Source organism: Ranitomeya imitator, chromosome 8 (assembly GCF_032444005.1).
Source record: "Ranitomeya imitator isolate aRanImi1 chromosome 8, aRanImi1.pri, whole genome shotgun sequence".
In the NCBI taxonomy this organism is placed as follows: Eukaryota; Metazoa; Chordata; class Amphibia; order Anura; family Dendrobatidae; genus Ranitomeya; species Ranitomeya imitator.
This window is the reverse complement of record NC_091289.1, coordinates 174,563,334-174,589,284: the sequence shown is the minus strand read 5'-3', so window position 1 is coordinate 174,589,284 and position 25,951 is coordinate 174,563,334. Positions and strand designations below refer to the sequence as shown.

Sequence of the window (25,951 nt, the reverse complement as noted above, 5' to 3'; positions counted from 1 at the left end):
AATGATTATGGGCAACAATTACTATGGGCAACATTGGCTTTTCCTTAAGCAATGTTTCCTTTTCTTCAGACTTTTCCTTCGAAGTTTCTTTAAGAGACTTTATAGGCAGTCGCATCACATTTACAGGGAAGCGTTCCTCAAAAAATGACCTATTGTTTAAATCAGGTTTTTGTGTTAAATGTATTTTTTTCCAAAGGTTTTCTTTCCATATCACAATATTTAATTAAAAAAAAAATAGAAAAATTGCTATTTTCACATGTGCCAGTAGGTTTAGACTATAACCTCGTGTTTCAGGAAAACGCACATGCACATTAGGCACAATGAAAAGACTCCTCCTCTATCTTTTATATTGAAGCATCTAATGAGAGTGTGCCAAGATCATTTTGAAGGGAGGAAGAGCAGGAGAGCTGTGACATCTCTTATTGTGTTATCGGCCGTGTATAGTTGCGTTACCGATCATTGTAGTTCTGCCTCTGATGGTAAGAAAAATGCTGTAAACTCTTCCTAAAAGGACAAGTATGAGCTTTAAAAAGCCACAGTAACCAGTGTGAATTTTAAGAGATTACTAATTTGCACTTTTTATTTAAATAAAGATAGTGATATGGCAAATAACAAAATATTGACGAATTTAAAAAAAAAATACAAGTAACAAAACCTGATGTAACCAATAGGTCATTAACGGATTAAAAATGTCCTTAAATAATAACAAATTGCAAAGCTGTGTAATTCTTGCCATTAAAACAATGAGTACCTTTACTGATGGACATTATAAATCAGCAGGGTCTGATGAGTGCAGCTTGCATCTACTGTATGAAGGATCCAGCAAAAAGTAGTAGTACTCAATGGATAGGAATCTATTTTATTGTTTAAGGAAATCTGTCACCAGGTTTTTGCTATGTAATCTGAGAGCAGCATGATGTAGGAGCAAAAACCCTGATTCCAGGGATTTATCAGTTACTAGGCTCAATTTTGCTGTTTTAATACAGTGTTTTGTATGTAGATTATCACTACAGGACTAGGTGTCTCATGCCTCCTGGTCCAACCACGTTGCCACGACTGATTGGCAGCCTTCTGTCAATATACAGTGTACACAGTAGGCAGCCAATCAGTGGCTGTGTATAACCCCGCCCACACCAATCAGTAGTGTGGGTGGGGTTATACACAGCCAATCAGTGGTGTGGGTGGAGTTATACACAGCCAATCAGTAGTGTGGGTGGGGTTATACACAGCCAATCAGTGGTGTGGGTGGGGTTATACACATCTCAGCATTCCGAGCGATGTTAGATCTGCAGCAGAATAAACTGTGATTCTATCACAACTGCTGCACCCAGAAAACTAAGTGCTACAACGCTGGAAACAAGGTCTGTGTCCCTACATCATGCTGCTGTCAGATTACTTTGCAAAAGCCAGCTTAAAGATTCCCATGAAGAATTAAAACCAGATAATGATGCATATTATTTTTTTCTAATATGTTTTCAATTTATGAGAGTAAATTTTATTTATTCTATTTTTCTGTCCATGATTATGGGGCAAAAGTCTTCCCTGAGCTGCTGCTAACAACACTTGAAGATATGCTTTACAGCAAGAAAATGGAGTAAAGATAGCAATAAACAAGAGGTGACTCATTTTCTTCAATAGGAGAGTTTTCTAGGCATGCTCCGTAATCTGTGCAGAGGTCATTGTGCAGGGAGGGTGAAGAGCTGAGATGTGACGTCACTTATTTTAAATGGTGGATCCTGTCTTATCTCCTGTATATAGAGGTTTTATCTGTCATTCTAAATCCTGTCTGTGATGGTCATGAGACTGCTGAAAAGTCTTCTGCACAGAACAGGAAGTATGAGTTTAGTATTAGGTTTAGTGGTTAGTATATAAGATTTCAGGATTTTTTTAATCAATAGAAAAATGGTAATAAAGAAAACACTAACAATTTTTAATTAAAAAAAATACAGCTAACAAAAGAACTTGATTTTAACAATAGGGTATATTCTGAGCATGAATTTCAGTATACTATGAAGCGTTCTCAGATTTCCATTGATATAATCTCCTAATGAGTCAACTTGGGTTGATAAGGTTAATACTTTAATAGACTTACCGCTTTCAAAGCAGGCATCAAATATTAAGTTCCCCCTTTTTGGTTGCCCATTAAAGCCAGGAGGTAAAACAATAAGTTTGCTCACGTTCCGACACATGGCGGCTTCATTGCCAATTCCATTACCTGCAATAAACAAGCAACACAGTCATAATAAATCAATAGTTAGGTCTTTTTACTACTGTAAATCCATTGTAAAATTGAAAAAAAAAATAATATGAGCTTTACTACAGCATAACAGTGTGTTTGTCAAACTGGTCTGACTTTTTAATATATGAAAAGGAAGAAAGATATTTATCAGAGTTGATTAAAAAAAAAAATCCTGTATTCACGGCAGAACTGTCCTTTGGAGTTATGACTGGAAATCTGATAAAACATAATCGCTCAGTAAAGGTTTCACATACAACTTTGGTTATTACTTTCGCGTTTTAGGACTTTAAAGGGAGTCTGTCAAGTAAAATGACATTATGATGTAAGTATATCTCCACGTAGAGGTGTTTGCTCTATTAAGAATTTTACTTTTCATTCCATAACCTATTGGAAGCAGCGATGCAAAAAATATCGACTTTTTTTAACGAGCCTTGCAATATGACTTGAGATAAAAGCCAAATCAAAATTTACAGACATGGTGTTTCAGAGTGTTGCCCCTCATCAGTGCAATGGCTAGGTCGCCATACTTTGCACTGATGAGGGGCAGCACCCTGAAACACTATGTCTGTAAATTGAGATTCTGCTTTGGCTTTTATCCTAAATCATATTGCAAGGCTCGTTAAAGAGTCGATATTAACTTTTAGGATCACTGCTTCCAATAGGTGGCTCTGGAGTTCATGCATGGCTTATAAGTCTCCTCACTCTGACATGCCAGGGTTTACTTTTCCCTCTCCACAAGGAAAAACTAGACCTGATGACTCAACCAAGATACATTGGTCACCGATTTATCGTTGCTGAATCTATACTGTTTGCTATCTGCTTCTTTTTAGCGGCTTTAATATTTATACCTTACTTCCTATACATTTTGCACCATTTTTTAAGTTGTATTTTCCATAAAAACTTTACGTTTTAGACAGATTCATGAAAATGTGACTTTTTCCAAATTTATTTTTTGCAAATTTTTTTTTAAAGGATTTGTGACTTTTGTCGATAAAAAGTTACGTAAACTGGTTAAAGACAAAAATAAAGAAATTTTTTTTTTATTTTGCAGCAAATTCACGAACAGCATGCGTAATTTTGAAGAATTGGCACCAAAAAATGTCAGCGGATTCCATAAGTTAAAAAAAGAAAAGTGACTTCAATAAATGACAAATGATGAATTGGGACCATAGGACCTGACTAGAATGTTCAAATGCCGTGGCGAGTGTCTGATTGATGTTGCCCATTGCTTGCCCATGAATCTCCCAACAAGATCCCTTTAACCCCTAAACAAACCTGTAATATACATTATTTTCCTCACAGGATGCATACGAGGTATATTAATATGAGACGTAGATGTTACACTGCGAGCATCTACCAGTAACAGCAGCGACCGGAGCAAGATCTGATAGCTGCTGTTTAACCATTTAAATCAGTGTTCCCCAACTCCGGTCCTCGAGAGCCACCAACAGGTCCTGGTTTCAGGATCTCCTTTGTATTGCAAAGGTGATAATTGCATCACCTGGACAGGCAAGCATTCCATCACCTGTGCAATACTAAGGAAATCTTGAAAACATGACCTGTTGGTGGCTCTCGAGTACCGGAGTTGGGGAACACTGATTTAAATACTATTTTAAATTCCTCCCTGAGAGTGGCATTTAAATGGCCTTCTTGCAAATGCTGTCATCAGGGCTGTAGGGTCTGTAAGCCAAACCTCCAACTCCTCAATTTCCATGACACCGACTCCGACTCCTCCAAAATGAGCTCTGACTCCGACTCCAAAGCCCTGGCTCTCATGCATCGGCTTCCATCAGCTGCATGCTGACCCCTCTAGATGTTTATTGACGGGAGCCAATAAGTTTCCATTGCAGCTGGGGGGCTTGCTCAGTGTCAATGACACTATATAATGCAATACAATTGCAATTTAAACGATTGCGAGTTCAAGTCCGAAAAGAGACAATATTTAAATACCAGCATTGCCATTGTCCGGTAGCAACACTTCAACCAAAAAAAATGCAAAAAAAATATCAAAATGTCATATTCACTCTAAAACGGTATCAATCAAAAATACAGCTCAGAGTGTAAAAAAAACGAGCCCTCGCACACACCCACGGATGGGAAAAAAAAAGTTACACTTCTCAGAAACTTTCTCAGAGGTTCTATTACAATGATCTGCATTTTTTTAAAAAGTTAAAATATAACATATATTTAAAAATATCTAAACATATATATATATATAAAATATAAAAATTATACAAAATATATTAAAAAATATATATAAAATATAGAAAAAAAACATATTTGGTATAGCTGTAATCGTACTGAACTGCAGAATCATGGTCATTTTTACAATACTATAAATGCTGTAAATACAAAAAAAAACTAAAAAAACACAAATGATTTATTGCAGAGGTTTTTTTTCACCATTTCACCCCACTTGGAATATTTTTCTTATTTTTCAGTATATTATATATGATAAAAATGAATGGTGTTATTCAAAACTACAACTAGTTCCACATACAAAAAAAGGTCAATGGAAAAATTTAAAAAAAGTTACAGCTCTTGAAAAAAGGGGAAGAAAAAACAAAAAGGAGAAAACTGAAATATCGCCAGGTCTTGAAAGGGTTACTAAACCAGAATACTTTTAGATTAGAATTTCCTTTATTGCAGACGTACCATGGATACATCTCAAATCCTTCTCGATTCCAAAAAATTCAGAAATTTAGCAATTTTAATAAAAGATTGCACAAGAGAACAACGTTCGTTTGCATATATTACACTCGGGTCTCGGATAGTCGGAGGCAAATGTTGAAAGCATGTAGCGGATGTGAAGAGGGGACGCTCTCTTCAAAAATTAAATAGTAATACTCGGGGATTTTTAATAGAATACTCCGGTAGAATCTGTCAGTTTACGTGACAAGCTGTCATTTATAAGTATTCGTATTATTAAGGTGCCAAATACATTCACATTTTATATTCATCTTTTAGTCACATAAATACAGAAGTTTTGACATGCTTAAATCAAAACTTCAAGCAATGTAGAATTAAATTATATTAATATTCCTTGTAAATCTGTGTTTACTCCGCATTTCCTGCCAATATGTTTACAATATTGCTTCGTCAGTCGTACCGCTCGCTCGGATTTTTACTGTAATTGTAGTCTAGGAAGGATTCATTATTGGAATTAATACCACTGAGGATGAAGTTTATGAGCCAGCTGAGAGTAAGCAGTCGGAGGATAATATTTCAGAGAAAATAATACAGTACAGTAACTGACGCGAGGGATACAACTAGAATACACAAGAAAATTACATCAAAAGCAAGTGTTTTCGGAGCTACTCAAAAGTTCTTTTTAGGCCAGTCTCACACGTCCAGATAATTCCGGTACTGGAAAAATCAGTACCGGAATTATCCGTGTCCGTGTGCTCCGTGGTACATCAGTGTGGCACACGTGTGCCGCCCGTGTGCTGACTGGGTACCACACGGAGCGTGCAGGAGACAGCGCTAGAGATAAGCGCTGTCCCCTGCATCTGGTACTGAAGCCGCCATTCATATCTTCTCTCCAGCAGCGTTCGCTGGAAAGAAGATATGAAAAATCCTTTTTTTTTTGTCCTCGTGTTTAAAATAAAGATCCCTATCGCCACCCCTCTCCCACCCCCTGTGCGCCCCCCCCCCGCTGTTATTAAAATACTCACCCGGCTCCCTCACAGCATCCTGTCCTCGCCGCACCTTCTCCTGTATGATCGGTCACGTGGTGCCGCTTATTACAGTAATGAATATGCGGCTCCACCCCTATGGGAGGTGGAGCCGCATATTCATGACTGTAATCGGCTTTCAATGTGTCTACGTGAGTCAGTGTCTCCGGTACGTGAGGAAACTGTCACCTCACGTGAAACCGGCCTTATAGGGGTCGTCCATTTTGTACTATCCTAATTTGGATGTAGGTTGGACAGGTTCTCCTTAGGGTATGTTCACACGTTCAGGATTTCCATCCTTTTTTTTTCAGGACAGTTTTTTTAAAAAACTGCAGCTCTTGGCAGAAAACGCAGGTCCTTTTTTTGGTCCTTTTTTTGTCCTTTTTTGATGCGTTTTTTGATGCGTTTTTTGATGCTTTTTTTATCCTTTTTTTATGCAGTTTTCTATGCAGAGACTGTGTGTTTCCTAGGAAGCTTTTTAGGGCTAAAATGGCTGAAAATACCCTAACCCTAACCCTACCCCTAACCCTACCCCTACCCCTAACCCTACCCCTACCCCTATTCTAACCTTAGTGAAAAAAAAAAAAAAATTCTTAATTTTTTTATTGTCCCTACCAATGGGGGTGACAAAGTGGGGGGGGTGTCATTAACTATTTTTTTATTTTGATCACTGAGATAGGTTATATCTCAGTGATCAAAATGCACTTTGGAGCGAATCTGCCGGCCGGCAGATTCGGCGGGCGCACTGCGCATGCGCCCGCCATTTTGCAAGATGGCGGCGCCCAGGGAGAAGACGGCCGGACGGACACCGGGACGCCGGGTAAGTATAAGGGGGGGGAGATTAGGGCACGGGGGGGGCATCGGAGCACTGGGGGGGGGCATCGGAGCACGGGGGGAGGCATCGGAGCACGGGGGGGGCGGGATCGGAGCACGGGGGGGCAGCCACACTCAGCCCACGCACTTCCGCCCGCTCCCCCGCACTTCCTGCTGCAGCGGTTCTGCACATCAAATCGCAGTAAAACCCGCAGATATATTTTTGATCTGCGGGTTTTACTGCGATTTTGACCTCACAATGGAGGTCTATGGGTGCAGAACCACTGCGGTTCAGGAAAAAGAAGTGACATGCTCCTTCTTTTTTGCCGCAGCTATTCTGCGCGGCTTTTTAAACGAAATTACGGACCATGTGCACAGCAGTGACTGTTTTCCATAGGGTTACATTGTTATGTACCCTGCATGGAAAACTGCTGCGGAACCGCAGCGGCAATACCGCTGCGGTTCCGCAGTAAAAAACGCACTGTGTGAACATAGCCTTAAGGTCCCTGTACAGATTAGATAGCAGCTGGTCTAACGCTCGCTGAAGGCTATGGTGGGGAAAATAAGTATTTGATACACTGCCGATTTTGTCTGTTTTCCCAACTACAAAGAATGGAGAGGTCTGTGATTTTTATCATAGGCACACTTCACCTGTGAAAGACGGAATCTAAAAATAAGAAAAACAGAACATCACATTTTATGAAATAAGTATTTGATACAATAGAAAAACAGAACTTAATATTTGGTACAGAAACCTTTGTTTGCTATTACAGAGGTCAGACGTTTCCTGTAGTTCTTGGCCAAGTTCGCACACGCTGCCGATTACCGGAGAAACCCAGCAACGACTACTGGAAAGGGAGACAGCCACAGAAGGGAGCAAGGCCCGGCACTGGAAACTGAGACAGGTGAGTAACATTTTTCTACCTGACTAGGCTTCATAAAGTCCAGTGAGCACTATTAACCTAGCGTATTGCGTACATTAAACACCTTCTTGTTACGTTTTAGGTGCACAAAAAAAGGCGAGTTGTACAAAAATTACCGTTGTTTACATGAGTTTTTCCTACTAAGTTGCAAATGTTAAGAAGTTCTCCCAGCAAAATTTTTTGTTAATTCTAATTATGGGTATAGTTTAGTCTAAATGTATTCAAATACTAATTGTCTTTTGTGGTGTCTGGTCCTCTTCTAGACCAAGTGAACTGAAGTCAGACTTGCCAGCTCACGTAAGGGTTTCCGTGTGGACCTAAAGTCACCTTCTCAATCTAAGTCTATGACTAAACCTAGCTTTATTAAAACCCCTTTCTGACCTCGGACGGGATAGTACCTGCTTTAGCCCTTGTTTTAAACAGCTGACATGTACCCGCAATAGCGGCGGGTGAAATCGCGATTCACCCGCTGCTATTAACTAGTTAAATGCCGCTGTCAAACGCAGACAGCGGCATTTAACTACCGCTTCCGGCCACGCGGCCAGAAATGCGCGCATCGCCGACCCCCGTCACATGATCGGGGGTCAGTGATGCTTCTGCATTGCAACCATAGAGGTCCTTGATCCCCGATAGCTGTGAGCACCACCCTGTGGTCGACGCTCACAGCACACCTGCATTTCTGCTGCATAGCAGCGATCTGATGATCGCTGCTATGCAGCAGAGCCGATCGAGTTGTGCCAGCTTCTAGTCTCCCATGAAGGCTATTGAAGCATGGCAAAAGTAAAAAAAAAGTTTAAAATAATGTGAAAAAAATAAAAAAAAATATAAGTTTAAATTACCCCCCTTTTGCCCCATTCAAAATAAATCAATAAAAAAAAATCAAACCTACACATATTTGGTATCGCCACGTTCAGAATCGCCCGATCTATCAATAAAAAAAAGCATTAACCTGATCGCTAAACGGCGTAGCGAGAAAAAAATTCGAAACGCCAGAATTACGTTTTTTTGGCCGCTGCGACATTGCATTAAAATGCAATAACGGGCGATCAAAAGATCGTATCTGCTCAAAAGTGGTATCAATAAAAACGTCAGCTTGGAACGCAAAAAATAAGCCCTCACCCGACCCCAGATCACGAAAAATGGAGACGCTACGGGTATTGGAAAATGGTGCCATTTTAAAAAAAAAATTTTTTACCAAACTTTGGAATTTTTTTAACCTCTTAGATAAAACGTAACCTAGTCATGTTTAGTGTCTGTGAACTCGTAATGACCCGGAGAATCATAATATCAGGTCAGTTTTAGCATTTAGTGAACCTAGCTAGCAAAAAAGCCAAACAAAAAACAAGTGTGGGATTGCACTTTTTTTGCAATTTCACCCCACTTGGAATTTTTTTTCTCGTTTTCTAGTACAAGACATGCTAAAATCATTGATGTCGTTCAAAAGTACAACTCGTCCCACAAAAATATAAGCCCTCACATGGCCATATTAATAGAAAAATAAAAAACTTATGGCTCTGGGAAGGAGGGGAGCGAAAAAAGAACACGGAAAAAAGGGAAAATCCCAAGGTCATGAAGGGGTTAATGGACTTAGTCTAGCTCTATTTACTTTACTTCCAAACATAGCCCAGAATGGTTTTTGGATAAACAGGGATTTTATTCAAGTGTTTCTTCTGGGTTGAACAAACTATGAGTGCTACAACCAATAATCAACCGCTGATTGTCTTCAACATTCAAGTGACGCCCCTTGATATCAGCAGACTGAAGAGCGGTGAGGTTCCAGAAGGTAAGTATCAACTTTTATTTCTTTTTCTCACCTCTCCGGAGGTCCTATAGTAGACAACTCTTTTAAAAGGTTTGTACGTACAGTAGAATCTCTCATTAAATTTTCTAGCATCCGACCAACAGCTATCTATAGTGCACGGGCACCTTAAGAAGAGCCGTACGAGTATTATCCTTACTTGCTTAGTTAAGGTGCACATGAGAAAGACTTAAACACAAAAAAACCAGATGTCATCAATACTGTATGCAAATAATGAGCAGATTTAGAGCTGCACACTGACCGTCAGCAATAAGCTGGAACCACATTTTGTTAATAAAGCCGAAAAATTGTTCACTGGTAAAGGTTCACCTTTTATTCACAAAGAGGGACTATTCATTTAATCGTTGCATTGTGAGTGCAAAATCCCCTAAAATGGCTTGCAATTTTAAAACGACTTTTCTACATGCAGTAATGATTTGAACAGGTGAAAAAATGAATGTTAAGTCGCCATATGCTTAATTTCCACAGTGCCATTTACACCGGGATCAAAGCCTTAAATATTTTTCAATTCTAGAGAAACCGAATAAAAAGAAGAAATATACAGGTAGGCATAAGCAAAAAAATAAATCGTCAGAATATACGCACTAGAAAAATAAAATGGGCATCAGTCTGAGTTGATCTATATTTACGTGCCTAGGGTCGTTAGTGAATTTTTCTTAATCTGGAAGACCTTCCACACCTCTCCTCGGTTGGCACTGCCAAGTAATTGAAGACATGTTGCCATGTTTCATCACCAATTGCAATGGGCCCCGGTTAGTGGGATATTTTGTGACCAGGTTATTGTTAGTTGACATTTTTAATAAAATAGGATTTTCTAAAATCGCGCAGCTACGTAGCACAGTTGAAAAGAGACACCTGTCCACGAAGTTCAACCTATGAATAGATAAAGAGAATGGAGGTGCCTCCATAATGACCTAGCATGCCCTAATCCCAAGTTTCGATTGACAGGGTCAACATTCAGTAAAAAAAAAATTATATATTCACATAAGTATCAATGTTATTTTCTTCTAAAAAAGTATCTAAGCCTTTTTAAAATCATCACCGGTTCCCGCTATGACTTGCTCCTGAAGACCGCTGTTCCCCCGATCAATAGTTCTCCTGGGAAAGAAGGAAAGTGAACTATGATTAGATTATCCTATCCAAATAAGAATAATAGTCTGAGATTTCTGATCCAACAACATTGGTCAAATCAAATTCTGACAATTTAGTAGTTCCAATTAAATTACATGAGATAAAATCTTATAAAAATCATACGTGTGCTTAGGTCTAAGGGGTAAAGTTTCTCCTTATGGAGAGTGACATACTGGCTCTGGCTTGTCAAGGTATGGAGACTTATTCACCGTGCAATGCTCCTCTGGGAAATTTTATATGCAAATTACCTCTTCAGAGAGAAAGAGGACTTGAACTCTATATCGCCACCTGTTGGAAATAGCGATCCTAAAAGTCACAATCAACCCTTTAACGAGTCTTGCAATATGACTTGGGATAAAAGCCAAATCAGAATCTCAATTTGTCTGTAAGCATTTCTGATTTGGCCATGCTCATTTGGTTGGTTTCAGTCTGAGAAGAAAACTGGGACACAACCACTTGCAATATTGTGGTGGATCCCTTCCTTAAAAGGGAGAACTATATTATTTTTGTTACTATGGGCCTAAAAACTAACCAGCAGGTAGTTGCTTATAGAGGCAACTACCTGCCTGTTCAACCCGGCACCAACGCAGAGTAGTCACTAACCGCTCCTGCCAGCGATTCAGCTGCTCCATGTAAACAGAGCAACTCTTCTTCTTCTTCCAGGCTCCATTGTTGACATCATGCTGATTGACTGTGTTTTCCCCGCAGTTAGGCGGTGGAGAGCTGGCTATCAATCAGCATATCATCAGCAGTCACACCTCGTCAACAGAGCAGAACAGATGAGAAGCCGCTGCTCTGTTGCTGTGATGTCAACTGATGCTGCAGAATCGCTGGCAGGAGCCATCTGTGACTGCTCTATGCTGGCAGAGAATTGGCGCCGGACACAGGAGGCAGGTAAATAGCAACTACCTGCTTGCTAGTTCTTAGGTCCATAGCAAAAAAAAAAATTAATAGTCCTAGATAACCTCTTTAAGCATATTTTTTAGCAGCGTGAAGTAGGAGGACATTTCTACCTTCTCATTTCTATATTCTTTCATACTGGCTTTTATCTGCTGCTGAAAGCTTTCACAATTACCACCACTATCTCTGCCGCTCCTTCTCCAGTAATACTCACCAACTATACACTGAAGGTGCGTGCCTACTACTCAGATTTAACCTCCAACACTTCTAGCCCCAACACTTCCCCCGAAACACCACCATGTATCTAAGGTGTCTCCTTTGGTGTGTGACATTCTGATTGATGGAGGAGGTACAGGTTCTGAATTTAGTTCCAGCCTCTGCATGTTCCTTAGTGCTACGACATAAAAAGTCCCTACATGTAGCGAAAAAAATGCACAAATAGAAGGGGAGCCGCTGTTCTGTGATTTTCTATTACAGCATTGTAACTATTCCAATAGCCTAAGACAGAACAGTAACTTTTTTCTTCTCGCTTGAATATCTATAACTATAATTAATCAATAATAGCTCTCACAGCCCAGTGATTCTATCCCTGTAGGTAATGCATTTGCTGAAGAAAAGGCCATATAAATGTTAAAGTATACGTGCTAATTCTGTACTGTGTCAAGTGTGACAGGAGAGTGCAGTAAACCTCTAAATTGGCAATAAATGCGTTACATAAATAGATGCAATGAAAGAATGAGCTGTATTGTGTCACTGACTGCTCCTACGACTACAGGACCAGCCATTTAAAAAGTAATCGGCAAGAGCCTATGTTATTACAAAGAACAATAAAAAGATGGGGTAATAAAAGGCGCTACAGTATGCTGGATCATGTACGATTTACCTATACGTTCTGCTGGAGACAAAAAATAGCAAAATAGCTAAAATGACGAAGACCGATATCCTACGGGAAGAAGAGAAGAATATGATGCCTCCATATTGTGACCACTTGTGACCAACAATGGTCTACATCCCAACGCTCACCACGGATGTCCACGCAGGCAGCAGGCGACCTTCAGATTCTGTTTATTTTGTATTTACCTTTATTATATTATATCTGCTATAGAAATAAAAGTCATTACTCCTTCGTCATCTCTGGATTCATCTTGGAGTTTTTCCGAACACTTTTTTTTCAAAAGTTATTGTTGCGATTAGGAGCGCAGACCTTTGGCTGTCATATGCTGACCTTGCATTATTCTCATATTCTTTAATGATTGCAATTGTAAAACGCTATTAAAAAGATGGAGCTTTGTGATTTACTTGTTCTTCTAAATCCTCTCTAGTCTCAAGAATGGAGAGATATTTAATTTTATACTTTATTACCTAGATTTTGCCTAGATTACCGACCATCATTGCGGTCTATCAGCGGTGGTCGAACATGCTCAGTGCTTACTAGTGATGAACGAACGTGCTGGGATAAGGTGTTATCTGAGCATGCACGGGTGCTAAGCTAGCGACTTCAGCGTGGTCGAAAAATATGTTTGAGTCCCCGCGGCTGTTCGATTACCAAACAAACAGGCAGTCCCTGCATTTGTTGCAGCTGTCCAACAGCCGCGAGATATGCAGGTGTGGGGACTCGAACATATTTTTTGAGCATGCTGAAGACACTCGGTTAGCACCCGAGCATGCTCAGGTAACACCTTATCCCTGTGACAATGCTGCTGGTCCAAGCTGTCAATCAAGCAGGAGCGCACTGCCACTGCAGGAAGCCAGGAGGCTGGGGAGTAGTGTGCTCCTGCACAACATAATGAGAACACTCCTTTAAGCTGACAGATACTGTAAGTTTCAATTATCATTATTTCAAGTATATGGCCCGCTTAAAGGGAACCTACCAGAAGCTTTGGGATCACAAGTAATCACATTGCTGGATAAGGTGGTGAAACATACCTTCCGTATCATAAAAGGATTTCATAAGAAAATCAACTTTGAAGTTTTATGTAAAGAATCTGCAAATGCACCAAGGACAGATGATTTCCAACTAGTGCACCAATAATCTACATTATTCTCAGTCTAGCACCACCCTCATAGGCTTCACTGACACCTTTTTTTTACCGTAGAGGGCAGGGGGAAAACAATCGCAGCCATAGAGGGTGCAATGACTACCAGGCCCGTGCTGGAGGGGGCCTGACGACGTCAGTGCCAACTTCGTCCAAGGACGCACATCCAGATGAATTTTCTTGCAGTGCAGGGACCCCCGGCTCTCTGCACTGCAATATACACTGCCGGACAATCAGAGGACGGCAGCTGACATCATGCGTCATCATAGCAGGCACACCAATGTCAGTTGCCGGCCTCTGCGACGACAACTGACGAGGACACTGCGTGTCGTGGGAGCAGAGGAAGGTGTGAAGAAAGATTGGGGAGAATGAGGAACATGTATACCAGTAAGGGGCCCAGGATGGGAGGCATATATATATATATATATATATATATATATATATATATATATATATACCAGGATGGGAGACATATTCCATGATAAAGGACATATACACCAAGATGGGGGACATACATATAAGGAAGGGGACCAGGATGAGGAACACATATTGAAAGATTGGGGATATATATACCAAGAAGTGGTCCAAGATGGAGGACATACAGTGCCTTGCGAAAGTATTCGGCCCCCTAGAACTTTTCAATCTTTTCCCACATATTATGCTTCAAACATAAAGATACCAAATTTAGATTTTTAGTGAAGAATGAACAACAAGTGGAACACAATTGTGAAGTTGCAGAAAATGTATTGGTTATTTTAAATTTTTGTGAAAATTCAAAAACTGAAAAGTGGGGCGTGCAATATTATTCGGCCCCTTTACTTTTAGTGCAGCAAACTCACTCCAGAAGTTCATTGTGGATCTCTGAATGATCCTGTGTTGTCCTAAATGCCTAATGATGATAAATATAATCCACCTGTGTGTAATCAAGTCTCCGTATAATGCACCTGCTCTGTGATAGTCTCAGGGTTCTGTCTGAAGCACAGAGAACATCATGAAGACCAAGGAACACAACAGGCAGGTCCGTGATACTGTTGTGGAGAAGTTTAAAGCCGGATTTGGATACAAAGTGATCTCCAAAACTTTAAACATCCCAAGGAGCTCTGTACAAGCGATCATATTGAAATGGAAGGAGTATCATACTACTGCAAATCTACCAAGACCCGGCCGTCCCTGTAAACTTTCATCTCAAACAAGGAGAAGACTGATCAGAGATGCAGCCAAGAGGCCCATGATCCCTCTGGATGAACTGCAGAGATCTACAGTTGAGGTGGGACAATCTGTCCATAGGACAACAATCAGTCGTACAATGCACAAATCTGGCCTTTATGGAAGAGTGGCAAGAAGAAAGCCATTTCTCAAAGATATCCATAAATGTGTCGTTTAAAGTTTGCAACAAGCCACCTGAGAGACACCAAACTTGTGGAAGAAGGTGCTCTGGTCAGATGAAACCAAAATCGAACTTTTTGGCAACAATGCCAAACGATGTTATGCTCAAAGGCAACACAGCTCATCACCCTGAACACACCATCACTACTGTCAAACATGGTGGTGGCAGCATCATGGTTTGGGCCTGCTTTTCTTCAGCAGGGACAGGGAAGATGGTTAAAATTGATGGAAAGATGGATGGAGCCAAATACAGGACCATTCTTGAAGAAAACCTGTTGGAGTCTGTAAAAGATCTGAGACTGGGATGGAGATTTGTCTTCCAACAAGACAATGATCGCAAACATAAAGCAAAATCCACAATGGAATGGTTCACAAATAAACGTATCCAGGTGTTAGAATGGCCGAGTCACAGTCCAGACCTCAATCCAATCGAGAATCTGTGGAAAGAGCTGAAAACTGCTGTTCACAAACCATCTCCATCAAACCTCACTGAGCTCGAGCTGTTTGCCAAGGAAGAATGGGCAAGAATTTCAGTCTCTCAATGTACAAAACTGATTGAGACATACCGCAAGCGACTTGTAATCGCAGCAAAAGGTGGCGCAGCAAAGTATTAAGTTAAAGGGGCCGAATAATATTGCACGCCCCACTTTTCAGTTTTTGAATTTCCACAAAAATGTAAAATAACCAATAAATTTTGTGCAACTTCACAATTGTGTTCCGCTTATTGATTCTTCACCAAAAATTTACATTTGGTATCTTTATGTTTGAAGCATGATATGTGGGAAAAGGTTGAAAAGTTCCAGGGGGCCGAATACTTTCGCAAGGCACTGTATATACCAGGGTAGAGGACATATATATCAGGAAGGGTTCCAGTACAGGAGACATATATCCCAGGATGGGGGACATACTGTATACCAGTATGGGGAAAATTTATACCTGGAAAGGGACCAGAAGAGACTGACATATTTACCTGAAAGGGGCCCAGGGTGGGCGAACACATATGCCTTTATAGGATTTAGAACACTGCAAGGGCCCATTCATCTGACCAACATGCAGGTCGGGGCTCTGGACCAAATTTTGCAATGGAAAATCCATTTATGGCATGGTGGGTATGTTGAATCTTGTCTTTTACTTCCTTACCCAAAAATGTAATTAGCTTGGTGACCCTAAAACTCTTGGCAAGTGCCCTTGAAGTCTTAAGGCTTGGCTATCGGATTTTCTTTTGCACAAAAATACTATTGTGGAATGATTCAGAACTCGATACAGCAAGACCTCCGCAGCAATGGAACTCATTTCACAGTCATTTTTCTTCTCATTGCTGTATATATAAAACAAATTCACAGTAAAAATCTAAGAATTGTAGCTGATTTTAACTGAGAGATACATTCTTGTTGCTCAGCGATACATATTTTTTACTCACCCTACAACCAAGAAGTTGCCAGTCTGCCCTGGGCCGTGGATCAAATAAGGTTCAAAATTTTTAAAGGAAATGGCAGACGCTGTGGGGCACACAGTTCTTATCTTCTGTTAAATTCTGTTTTAGCGAGCTGGCCGCACTTCCAGGATCCATCAATATAGCACAGGGGTTAAAGATACCAAACCGTACAGCAATGCAGTAATATATCTGGGATTTTGCTATTTCTGATTTATATTATAATAAGTGGCAGGTGTACACCATATGCCATGCTAAAAAAAAATTCTGATGTTTTGAGAAAACGAAAAGCAAACTGTGTACATGTGTAGGTGCGTAAGCATACCTGATTAAAATGCCGTACAAAAATATCATTCTAGGCTTCAACAAATCTGCTTGGCATCCCATAAATAGATCCTGTTTATTGTTTGCTAAATGTTATCTCCTAAAATATGTTACATATGGACAACGAACGGAACCGAGGACGGAGAACGAAGACACTCTACTGTGCTGGAAGATCGAGAGTATTCCATTCAGCTACTTACTATTAAAAAGGTTGGTTCCAATTCAGACATTAGTGGCCAAAAACGTCTAATAGATTCCAGTCCCACCTCTGATACCTGCATCTATCTTGAGAAGTGTCGGGAGAGGAGGCCATAAATGCAGGGCGGCCTCCTCTCCATTTCTAGTCCCAAGAGAGAGGGCCACGGTCTCGAAATAGAATTTGGACCTGCGTCTATGAAACCTTTAAGGCATATTCTATGGATGTGAGAATAAATGTTCAACACATGAACATGAATAGGGATCTTTCCACAAAAAAAATATGGTTTTAAGAGGGATTCCCATCCCAAAAATCCTACCTCAATATGTAGTAGGTGTAATATCTCCAATTAGAAATTAAGTATAGTTCTTTTGATTCGATATGTTGCCTACCCAATGTGCAGGGCATTGCAGTAGCTTAGGTATCCATGGTTACGACCACTCATTTAGTAACAACTGTTAATGGTCAGAACCTAAGCTACTAAATAATAGCTCATTTTCCATTGATACATTCCTGTCATGATCCAGACCGGGTTTTGAGTCCTGTTTTCCCTTTTTTCCGGTCTGGTCATGTCAAGAGTTAACCTTTCTCAGCCTCTGTCTGGGTTTAGGTTGGCTATTTATCTGCTTCTTGCAGGCGATGTTGTAGTTTTTGCCTAGTGCTGCTGTATCTGACTGATTGCTCTGATTTGTCCTGCTGCGTTTGCTGTCTGAACCCGTGTCTGTTTTCCCCTATTCCTGTCTTGACTCCATGTTTCCCTTTAGTGTGCTGACTCCCTGGTTTTGACTTGGCTTGTATCCTGACCGACTTCTGTCTTTTATCTTTTGGCTTATCTGCTCCTGACTGTTACTGAATCCCTGGCTTGTCTCTGACCGTGAGTTTGCTTATTCCTTTTGTACTGTGCTACAGTCTAGGATTTGACCTGGCTTGTTTGACTATTCTGCTGCCACCTGTGGTAGCCTCACTGCTGCACTGCAGGACAGCTCTGTTTAGGTGCAGTCCTGCTTCCACTCTACTGCCATCTAGTAGAGCCTGCACCTACCTGCATTGCAGCAGCACGACAATTCCCTTTAACGGTTCATTCACATGCTTGTATTGCTCCAAGTTGTTATGAGATGCTCAGATAAGTCTTTGTGACCGTTCTTTACCTCCATTATGCCTTAGATTCCATGTTTTTTTGGGGGTAGGATTTGGACGGTGCGCTTTACTGGACCCCCATTTTCTCCTCCAGAAGCTTTGCACTTTATTCATGTGATTTTCATAAAATGAGGCATATAAAAACTGCATTTGTATTTTTGATACATTGTTTATGAGATTATGTAGTGGGTATTTTATTCATTCAAACCTTTCAACACATAAAAAAATACGAAATCATCGCCGCGCTCATTACATAGGTAGATTTACAAAGGCAGAACACAGCTGGAAACAATTATAGTTAATGCCGAGACCCCATTGTATGGTGTAAAGTACAGTAATATTGATGAGCACTGGCAACATAAGGGGATTGGATTTATGTCCTTAAAAACTTTACAGAAGAACAAAGCTTTATAGCAAGTGTAAATATATTTCAAGTGGGAAGACCTACAGGTATTAAAGGGAGTCTGTCAGCGGGATTCCACACAACAAGCCACGTATATGCACATGTACTGTAGCTCTTTAAATGATGAGTCCAGAAATATCTTTACATGGCCAGTCCAATAGACACGTGCCTGAGGCTTCTCTATTCCCTGCTCCTCTTTAGTAGCAGGTCTCTCCCTATAGACACATGTAGAGAGACCTGTAACTCACGAGGAGCAGGGAAGGGAGAAGCCACCAGGGACTAGCCTCTTAGACTAGTCACCACGCATAGTGCCTAGGAGAAGCCACCAGGGACCAGCCTCTTGGACTAGTCACCACGCATAGTGCCTAGGAGAAGCCAACAGGGACCAGCCTCTTGGACTAGTCACCATGCATAGTGCCTAGGAGAAGCCAACAGGGACCAGCCTCTTGGACTAGTCACCATGCATAGTGCCTAGGAGAAGCCAACAGGGACCAGCCTCTTGGACTAGTCACCATGCATAGTGCCTAGGAGAAGCCAACAGGGACTAGCCTCTTGGACTAGTCACCACGCATAGTGCCTAGGAGAAGCCACCAGGGACCAGCCTCTTGGACTAGTCACCACGCATAGTGCCTAGGAGAAGCCACCAGGGACCAGCCTCTTGGACTAGTCACCACGCATAGTGCCTAGGAGAAGCCACCAGGGAGCAGCCTCTTGGACTAGTCACCACACATAGTGCCTAGCCAGTTTATAAATATATGTTTTCCCTGAAAAGCCACAAAGTTTCTGAGCAAAACAAACTGAGCTGAAATTACGTTGCTGGACTCTGATTCCTGCTGCTTGTGGTTTGGGCACCATGAATCAGCGGTCAGGTTCCCTTTAATAAGGAATACGTATACAATAAAAAAGATAACTGCACAACTTAAAACTGACCCAAAACATGAAATACCAGCCCCAACACGTGCATAAAAATTTAGATTCAGCTTGGCTAAACATACACCTTATTTAAAGGGGGCAGCTATAAGAAGTTGATAAACAAAACCATTTTCAATTATCTCCGACGTGAGGGTATGGGAAAAATCAACAGTGGAAAATTTGCAATAACCAGTTCAACACTGGCCATTTTTCCCCATTCATGAACAGATAATGAGTATTCAATTAATTTTTGCTTCTATTTTTATAAATAGACCTAATATTTATGTACCTTTCTATATATTTTTCTTGGCCAATATCAGGAAAAAATGTAAAGAAAAAAAATATCTGTGTTAACTTTTCTTATGCAACCGCAGAGTATCACTAAAAATACATTATGAATTGTGCTTCCCTCTATGCAAAAACTACTTATTTATATCATTTTCAACAAGGGATGAGCTAGAAACAGTAGTTTGTCATGACAGTGGCTTTTTTAAATTTTGTATTATTTATGCATTTGTTTTGCTTTTTTTTAATTTATTTTTTCATTTATTTCACATTAGGTGATAAAACACTTTTGAAGGGAATTTCAATATTTATATACATTTAATTTAGTTGTTGATTTCCCCTGTGACTGGGGCTAATATATTTAGCCCTAGTTAAAGGGCAAATTCAGTCTCCAGCCGGCTCTGCTGAGCTGATCTGGGTGTGCTAAGACCCAGCAGCTCCTGTCCGCTTACCGCACCCAACGACTACAAGATTGCTAAGATGGGAGGAGGAAGCGCTGGGAGTGCTGAGTACACAATCAGGAAGGCAGAGACGGTAATAAACCATAGATACCTTCTCTCCATGTAGCGAGGCATTCTCTGACAGTCAGTGCGTGACCTTAGTGCTCTGACTCGACAATGACATTCTAAAATGTCCTTGTAGAGTCATATGTGGACTGGCCCGATGTTTTTAGACACTGAGCATTCTGTAAGTACGGTAGTTAATTTTAAAAAAATATACCCATCTGTAGATATTCACGTGATGCCCTGCTCCTAGACGCCATTTACTTCCAATGATAATTCTTTATATCACCTATCATGTCGGCTTGAGTAGAATGTCATCACTGGCATTACATTTATGGGCTGGTCTGATTTACAGATGTACTGAGCAAGAGACGATAGTTTTGTCTGACGCATTAGTGCTTTTCCAAGTAAATCTCTAATTGAGACTGTCCAGTAAACGTGGTGTTAATGCCGACATTCAGTTTGAGAAGGCGCAAAGCAAAAATATTTGCGCTGCCCTGGTCCTAAGTTCGGTCCTCTATGGCAGCCAGACTAGTGCAGTCTTCACTTCTGCGACTGGCATCCTCTGTTCAGCATACTGAGCACCTCTTTTACTTACTTGGGCCCTTTAAGTCATGAAGTATGCCACAGGGTCTAGTAATTATGAGAGGGGTCCAGAATGCCAAGCCGACTGTTACATACTTGTCCTGGGTATCCCGGTCCATGCTTCTTTTCTATGGGTCCTCTGCCCTCTGTTGTGCTCCACATTCTTTTTTGCAAGCTGCCCGGCGTAGATCAATGACATCATCTCCCTAGACCTATTTAAAATCCATTGTGTCTTGGGATTAAGACTTCATAGTCATATGTTAGGTGTGCTAAACCATTTGTGCTGTTTGTGTTTGTGCTTGCAATTATCTCTGGGTTCTACTGTAACTGTCTTTCTGAGCCTGAAATTCCTGCGATTCCTGCTGAACCTGAGATTCCTGCTGATCCTGAGATTCCTGCTGAACCCGAGATTCCTGCTGATCCTGAGATTCCTGCTGAACCCGAGATTCCTGCTGATTCTGAGATTCCTGCTGAACCCGAGATTCCTGCTGATCCTGAGATTCCTGCTGATCCTGATATTCCTGCTGACCCTGAGATTTCTGCTGAACCCGAGATTCCTGCTTATTCTGAGATTCCTGCTGAACCTGAAATTCCTGCTGATCCTGAGATTCCTGCTGATCCTGAGATTCCTGCTGATCTTCAGATTCCTGCTGAACCTGAGATTCCTGCTGAATCCAAGATTCCTGCTGATCCTGAGATTCCTGCTGAAGCTGAGATTCCTGCTGATCCTGAGATTCCTGCTGAACCCAAGATTCCTGCTGAACCCAAGATTCCTGCTGATCCTGAGATTCCTGCTGATCCTGATTCCTGCTGAACCTGAGATTCCTGCTGAACCCAAGATTCCTGCTGAACCCAAGATTCCTGCTGATCCTGATTCCTGCTGAACTTGAGATTCCTGCTGATCCTGAGATTCCTGCTGAACCCAAGATTCCTGTTGATCCTGAGATTCCTGTTGATCTTGAGATTCCTGCTGAACCCGAGATTCCTGCTGATCCTGAGATTCCTGCTGATCCTGAGATTCCTGCTGAACCCGAGATTCCTGCTGATTCTGAGATTCCTGCTGAACCCGAGATTCCTGCTGATCCTGAGATTCCTGCTGATCCTGATATTCCTGCTGACCCTGAGATTTCTGCTGAACCCGAGATTCCTGCTGATTCTGAGATTCCTGCTGAACCTGAAATTCCTGCTGATCCTGAGATTCCTGCTGATCCTGAGATTCCTGCTGATCTTCAGATTCCTGCTGAACCTGAGATTCCTGCTGAATCCAAGATTCCTGCTGATTCTGAGATTCCTGCTGAAGCTGAGATTCCTGCTGATCCTGAGATTCCTGCTGAACCCAAGATTCCTGCTGAACCCAAGATTCCTGCTGATCCTGAGATTCCTGCTGATCCTGATTCCTGCTGAACCTGAGATTCCTGCTGAACCCAAGATTCCTGCTGAACCCAAGATTCCTGCTGATCCTGATTCCTGCTGAACTTGAGATTCCTGCTGATCCTGAGATTCCTGCTGAACCCAAGATTCCTGTTGATCCTGAGATTCCTGCTGATCCTGAGATTCCTGCTGATCCTGAGATTCCTGCTGAACCTGTGAATCCTGCTGATCCTCAGATTCCTGCTGATCCGGAAATTCCTGCTGAACCTAAGATTCCTGTTAATCCTTAGATTCTTTGTATGTGTGCTTTTACAGTCCTCGCTACCCCCATGCCTTCCTCCGTGCCGCATCAATGCCCGAGATCCATGTCCCCTGCCGGACTTAATGCTTAGTAGGTCCACCTCATCTGGTGAGACTAAACATCGAGTGCAAAAGTGAAGACTTCCCTAGTCCAGCTGTCATAGAGGACCAAACAGGACACTGGATCAGGACAGCGCAAATTTTTTCGCTCAACTCTAAAAATGCGTGAATTAACCAGAATGTCATCAGATGCACATGGCATCTCAAAGCAGGATCTCACGGGATCTGTAACAATATCTACAGAAGACTACTTTTTTATGAATTAATGGAAATTAGCAAAATGCTTGTTTAAACCTGATAGAATCTAAGCGATTATACCATTTATATTTCTTTAATTTAGTATTGGACCACCCCTTTCAGTTTCAATTCTACTGAATTGACTTACCGTATTTAAAATTTCCAAATCAGACATCATCTATCGACATTATGTTCCATTCATAGTCTAAATCTCGACTTTTGAAGAATATACGTCACTGGAAGGTTTTAAAACCCATAAAAAATGCCATGTAACCAAATGTATCCAGTAACATAAAATGACAAAATGTAATTATTAGTATCGACATTCAAAAAGCCCAAGAAAAATGCTCATTGTGCAGGGACTGTTTCGCCGCGCACACAAACACACGCGCTATCAGTACTTTGCCTTGCAGAAGGTGTTCTGTTTATTTGAGATAGAGCAGGTAACAATGTAATATAGCAGTTTCTATGGCAACCTAAGCTTTGGAAATGAGTAGCAGATTAAACAGGCTCATCATGGGAGAACAGATTCTTAGAGCATCAGTTGTACTGTCCCGAGACCGCAACAAATAAGGCACTTTTCTTTTAAGATATTTCATTTTCTATTTTTTTTTCTTTTTTTTATTCTTTTTTTTTTTCTTCCCAGGAATAAATTCATCTGTAAAAGATAATGTTCCTTCCCTTGGCTGTTTAGAACTGACTCTTCCTTTTCTCAAATTATTCGCCCCTGTGGTGATTAAATGACTGGTGACAAGTCATAAGGAGGGAAAGAAAAAGGCACCGCAGACTAGCTGGCAGAAAAAATAGTAAATTATCCAGAACAAAGTGTTCTGTTTTTTTTTTTTTTTTACTTTTTTTCTACTATATCGGGTCTTTGAAATGGAAATTATACCATTAAAAGTATCAAAATGAAATCTGCAATATCCGTGTAAGCATCTAAGAGAGAGTGTTTGCTTTAAAGCGCAAAGGTACAAGATGCATTCACACATAATGCTGCCATATAGGCTTCAGCGACGGACTGGACTTCTTTGGGTCCACCAGAGGAAATGATTCTGTGGGCCAACAGAACGTGTGGACATCCGCTTCTATTTCTTCACAACTTTGTTTTATACCATCTCTAAAAACAGTTGGCGGGTTCCCATTGAAAGGGAACACCTACCATACTCCTAGAAAAGTTGGTAAATCTAAAATCGGCACACAACAAATCTTTTCGGGAAAGCAGAAATTTTCTAGTTTCTTGGGCACACTGCTGAGAAACTCCCTCATCAGCTGGATCACCGATGTCCAGAACTATATCAAAAGAAGTGGAAATTAGCCATGAAGGAGGTGGAGGGACAAAACCTGCAAAAAAAGGCGTGGTTAGGGTGTAAAATTGGACAAAAAAAGAAGAGAATGTCCAGCTTCACCGAATCCGTAAACGCGTTTCTGGAGACTAAGCTCCCTTAATCATGACCATGATTTGGTCATGATTAAGGGAGCTTAGTCTCCAGAAACGCGTTGAGATTCTTACCCATATGGTTCGTGCTGAAATCTGTATCCTCTAAGTTCAAAGTTTGTGAATAAAGAAAACTCTTTTTTACGGATTCGGTGAAGCTGGACATTCTCTGTTTTTTTGGACTTTATACGCTTGGACACAGCGGGTCCGTGCTCCCAAAGATTGGTTTATGCATCACGGGTGAGCTGGCTTATATTTCTTCTTTGTAAAATTGGACACCAAGGCTAAGGTCACAGGACTATTTTCTCCACATGCAAGTAAAATGGTCTCATTATTCTGATCAGAGTTTGATCAGAGTGGCATCATTTTTTCTCGTACGTCGAGAGTAAAAGAAAAGTAAGTTCCTCCATCTTCTCCATTCATCTGAGTGCAGTCCGATTTTTTTTTCAAGGACCCATAGACTTCCATTGCCTACTTTGATCTGACACTCAGACGTTTCCGATTTTTTCTGAAGACCATTCTGTCTGAGGAAAAAATGTGGTCATGAACAAAGAACATAGAATATCTTCAGTAGGAGAGCTTTCCGTAAAATAATATGGATAGCACTCGTCTGAGAACATCGGTTGTGTGCACCAGCCAAAAGAGAAATTCCAGAAAGCCAACTAGAAAACTTTTTTTCAGTTGATGGAGCTTTGTGAGGACTTGATTTTTCCAAGCTCATCTGTTGGGAATATTTGACCAATTTTGAATACATAAAACGTTTTGATCAGCTTTAGTGCACTTTTTTTTTAGAAGATATGGTGACTACACAATCACAAGTCTGGCATTTTGATTTTTTTCTCTTTATGGCGTTTATTGTATAGATTACGGTAATTAATTTTTATATTTTAATAGTCGGGACTGTTATGGCACAACAATGCTGCCTAGGTTTCTCATTTCTTATGCGGGGGGGAAAATGGGGGTGATTCGAAGTATAACATTTTTTTATTTTTTAAGTTTAACGAATTTTACTTTTCATTTTTTATTTTATTTTTTAATCCTCTTAACGGAATCGAAACAGCAATCATCTGATCGCTCATACTATATACTGCAATTACACGGTATTGTAGTATAAAATGAAAATTGCGGTCTTCTATGAAGCTCAGCCCATGGCTAGGTTTCTCATTTCTAATCCGGGGGAAAATGGGGGTGATTCGAAGTATAACTTTTTTTATTTTTTAAGTTTAACGAATTTTACTTTTCATTTTTTATTTTATTTTTTAATCCTCTTAACGGAATCGAAACAGCAATCATCTGATCGCTCATACTATAATTACACGGTATTGTAGTATAAAATGAAAATTGCGGTCTTCTATGAAGCTCAGCCCATGGCTGAGCTTCACAGGAGTACCAAGATGGCAGTGATGGAAGCTTTCAGTTCAGTAGGTTCCTGTCTGCCATGGTGTCCTATCAGTGCCCATGCTCGCCTCATGGTGGCTAATGGATGGGAGTGCACACACTCCATTTACCTGCAGCTGTCATAGGTTGACAGCGGCATCTAAATGATTAACAGCAGCGATCGGAGCTCAGGTTTGGCCTCTGCTGTTAGACACAGCAGGGGACTAGGGCAGCACCATGCTGTACCGTTTCTGTAAAAATCTTTTAGAGGACAACCCCATTAAAATTTAAAACTTACTACATACAGTATGTACAAGTTACATACATTATATTTTCCATGACCCCTTAGTCACCATCACAAAACATGAACACACATTTTTATACAACCTAATGAATTCATAAAGGAGAGTTCTGATTTTAGAATCCTCATGTTCTGATGGTGATTGCCTAGAATAGAGCATCTCTTACTCAGG

General features: G+C 40.8%; 1 protein-coding gene across 2 annotated transcripts in view; it reads right to left on the bottom strand.

Moving 5' to 3' along the window:
• The window catches only part of AGBL4 (AGBL carboxypeptidase 4), a 1,562,854-nt gene that overhangs the window by 1,469,752 nt on the left and 67,151 nt on the right, over positions 1-25,951 (bottom strand). For both annotated transcript variants that reach the window (XM_069737949.1, XM_069737950.1), the window contains exon 2: positions 2,093-2,215. In XM_069737949.1, coding sequence (XP_069594050.1) covers positions 2,093-2,215 — 123 coding nt within the window. The remainder of the gene's footprint in view (positions 1-2,092; positions 2,216-25,951) is intronic.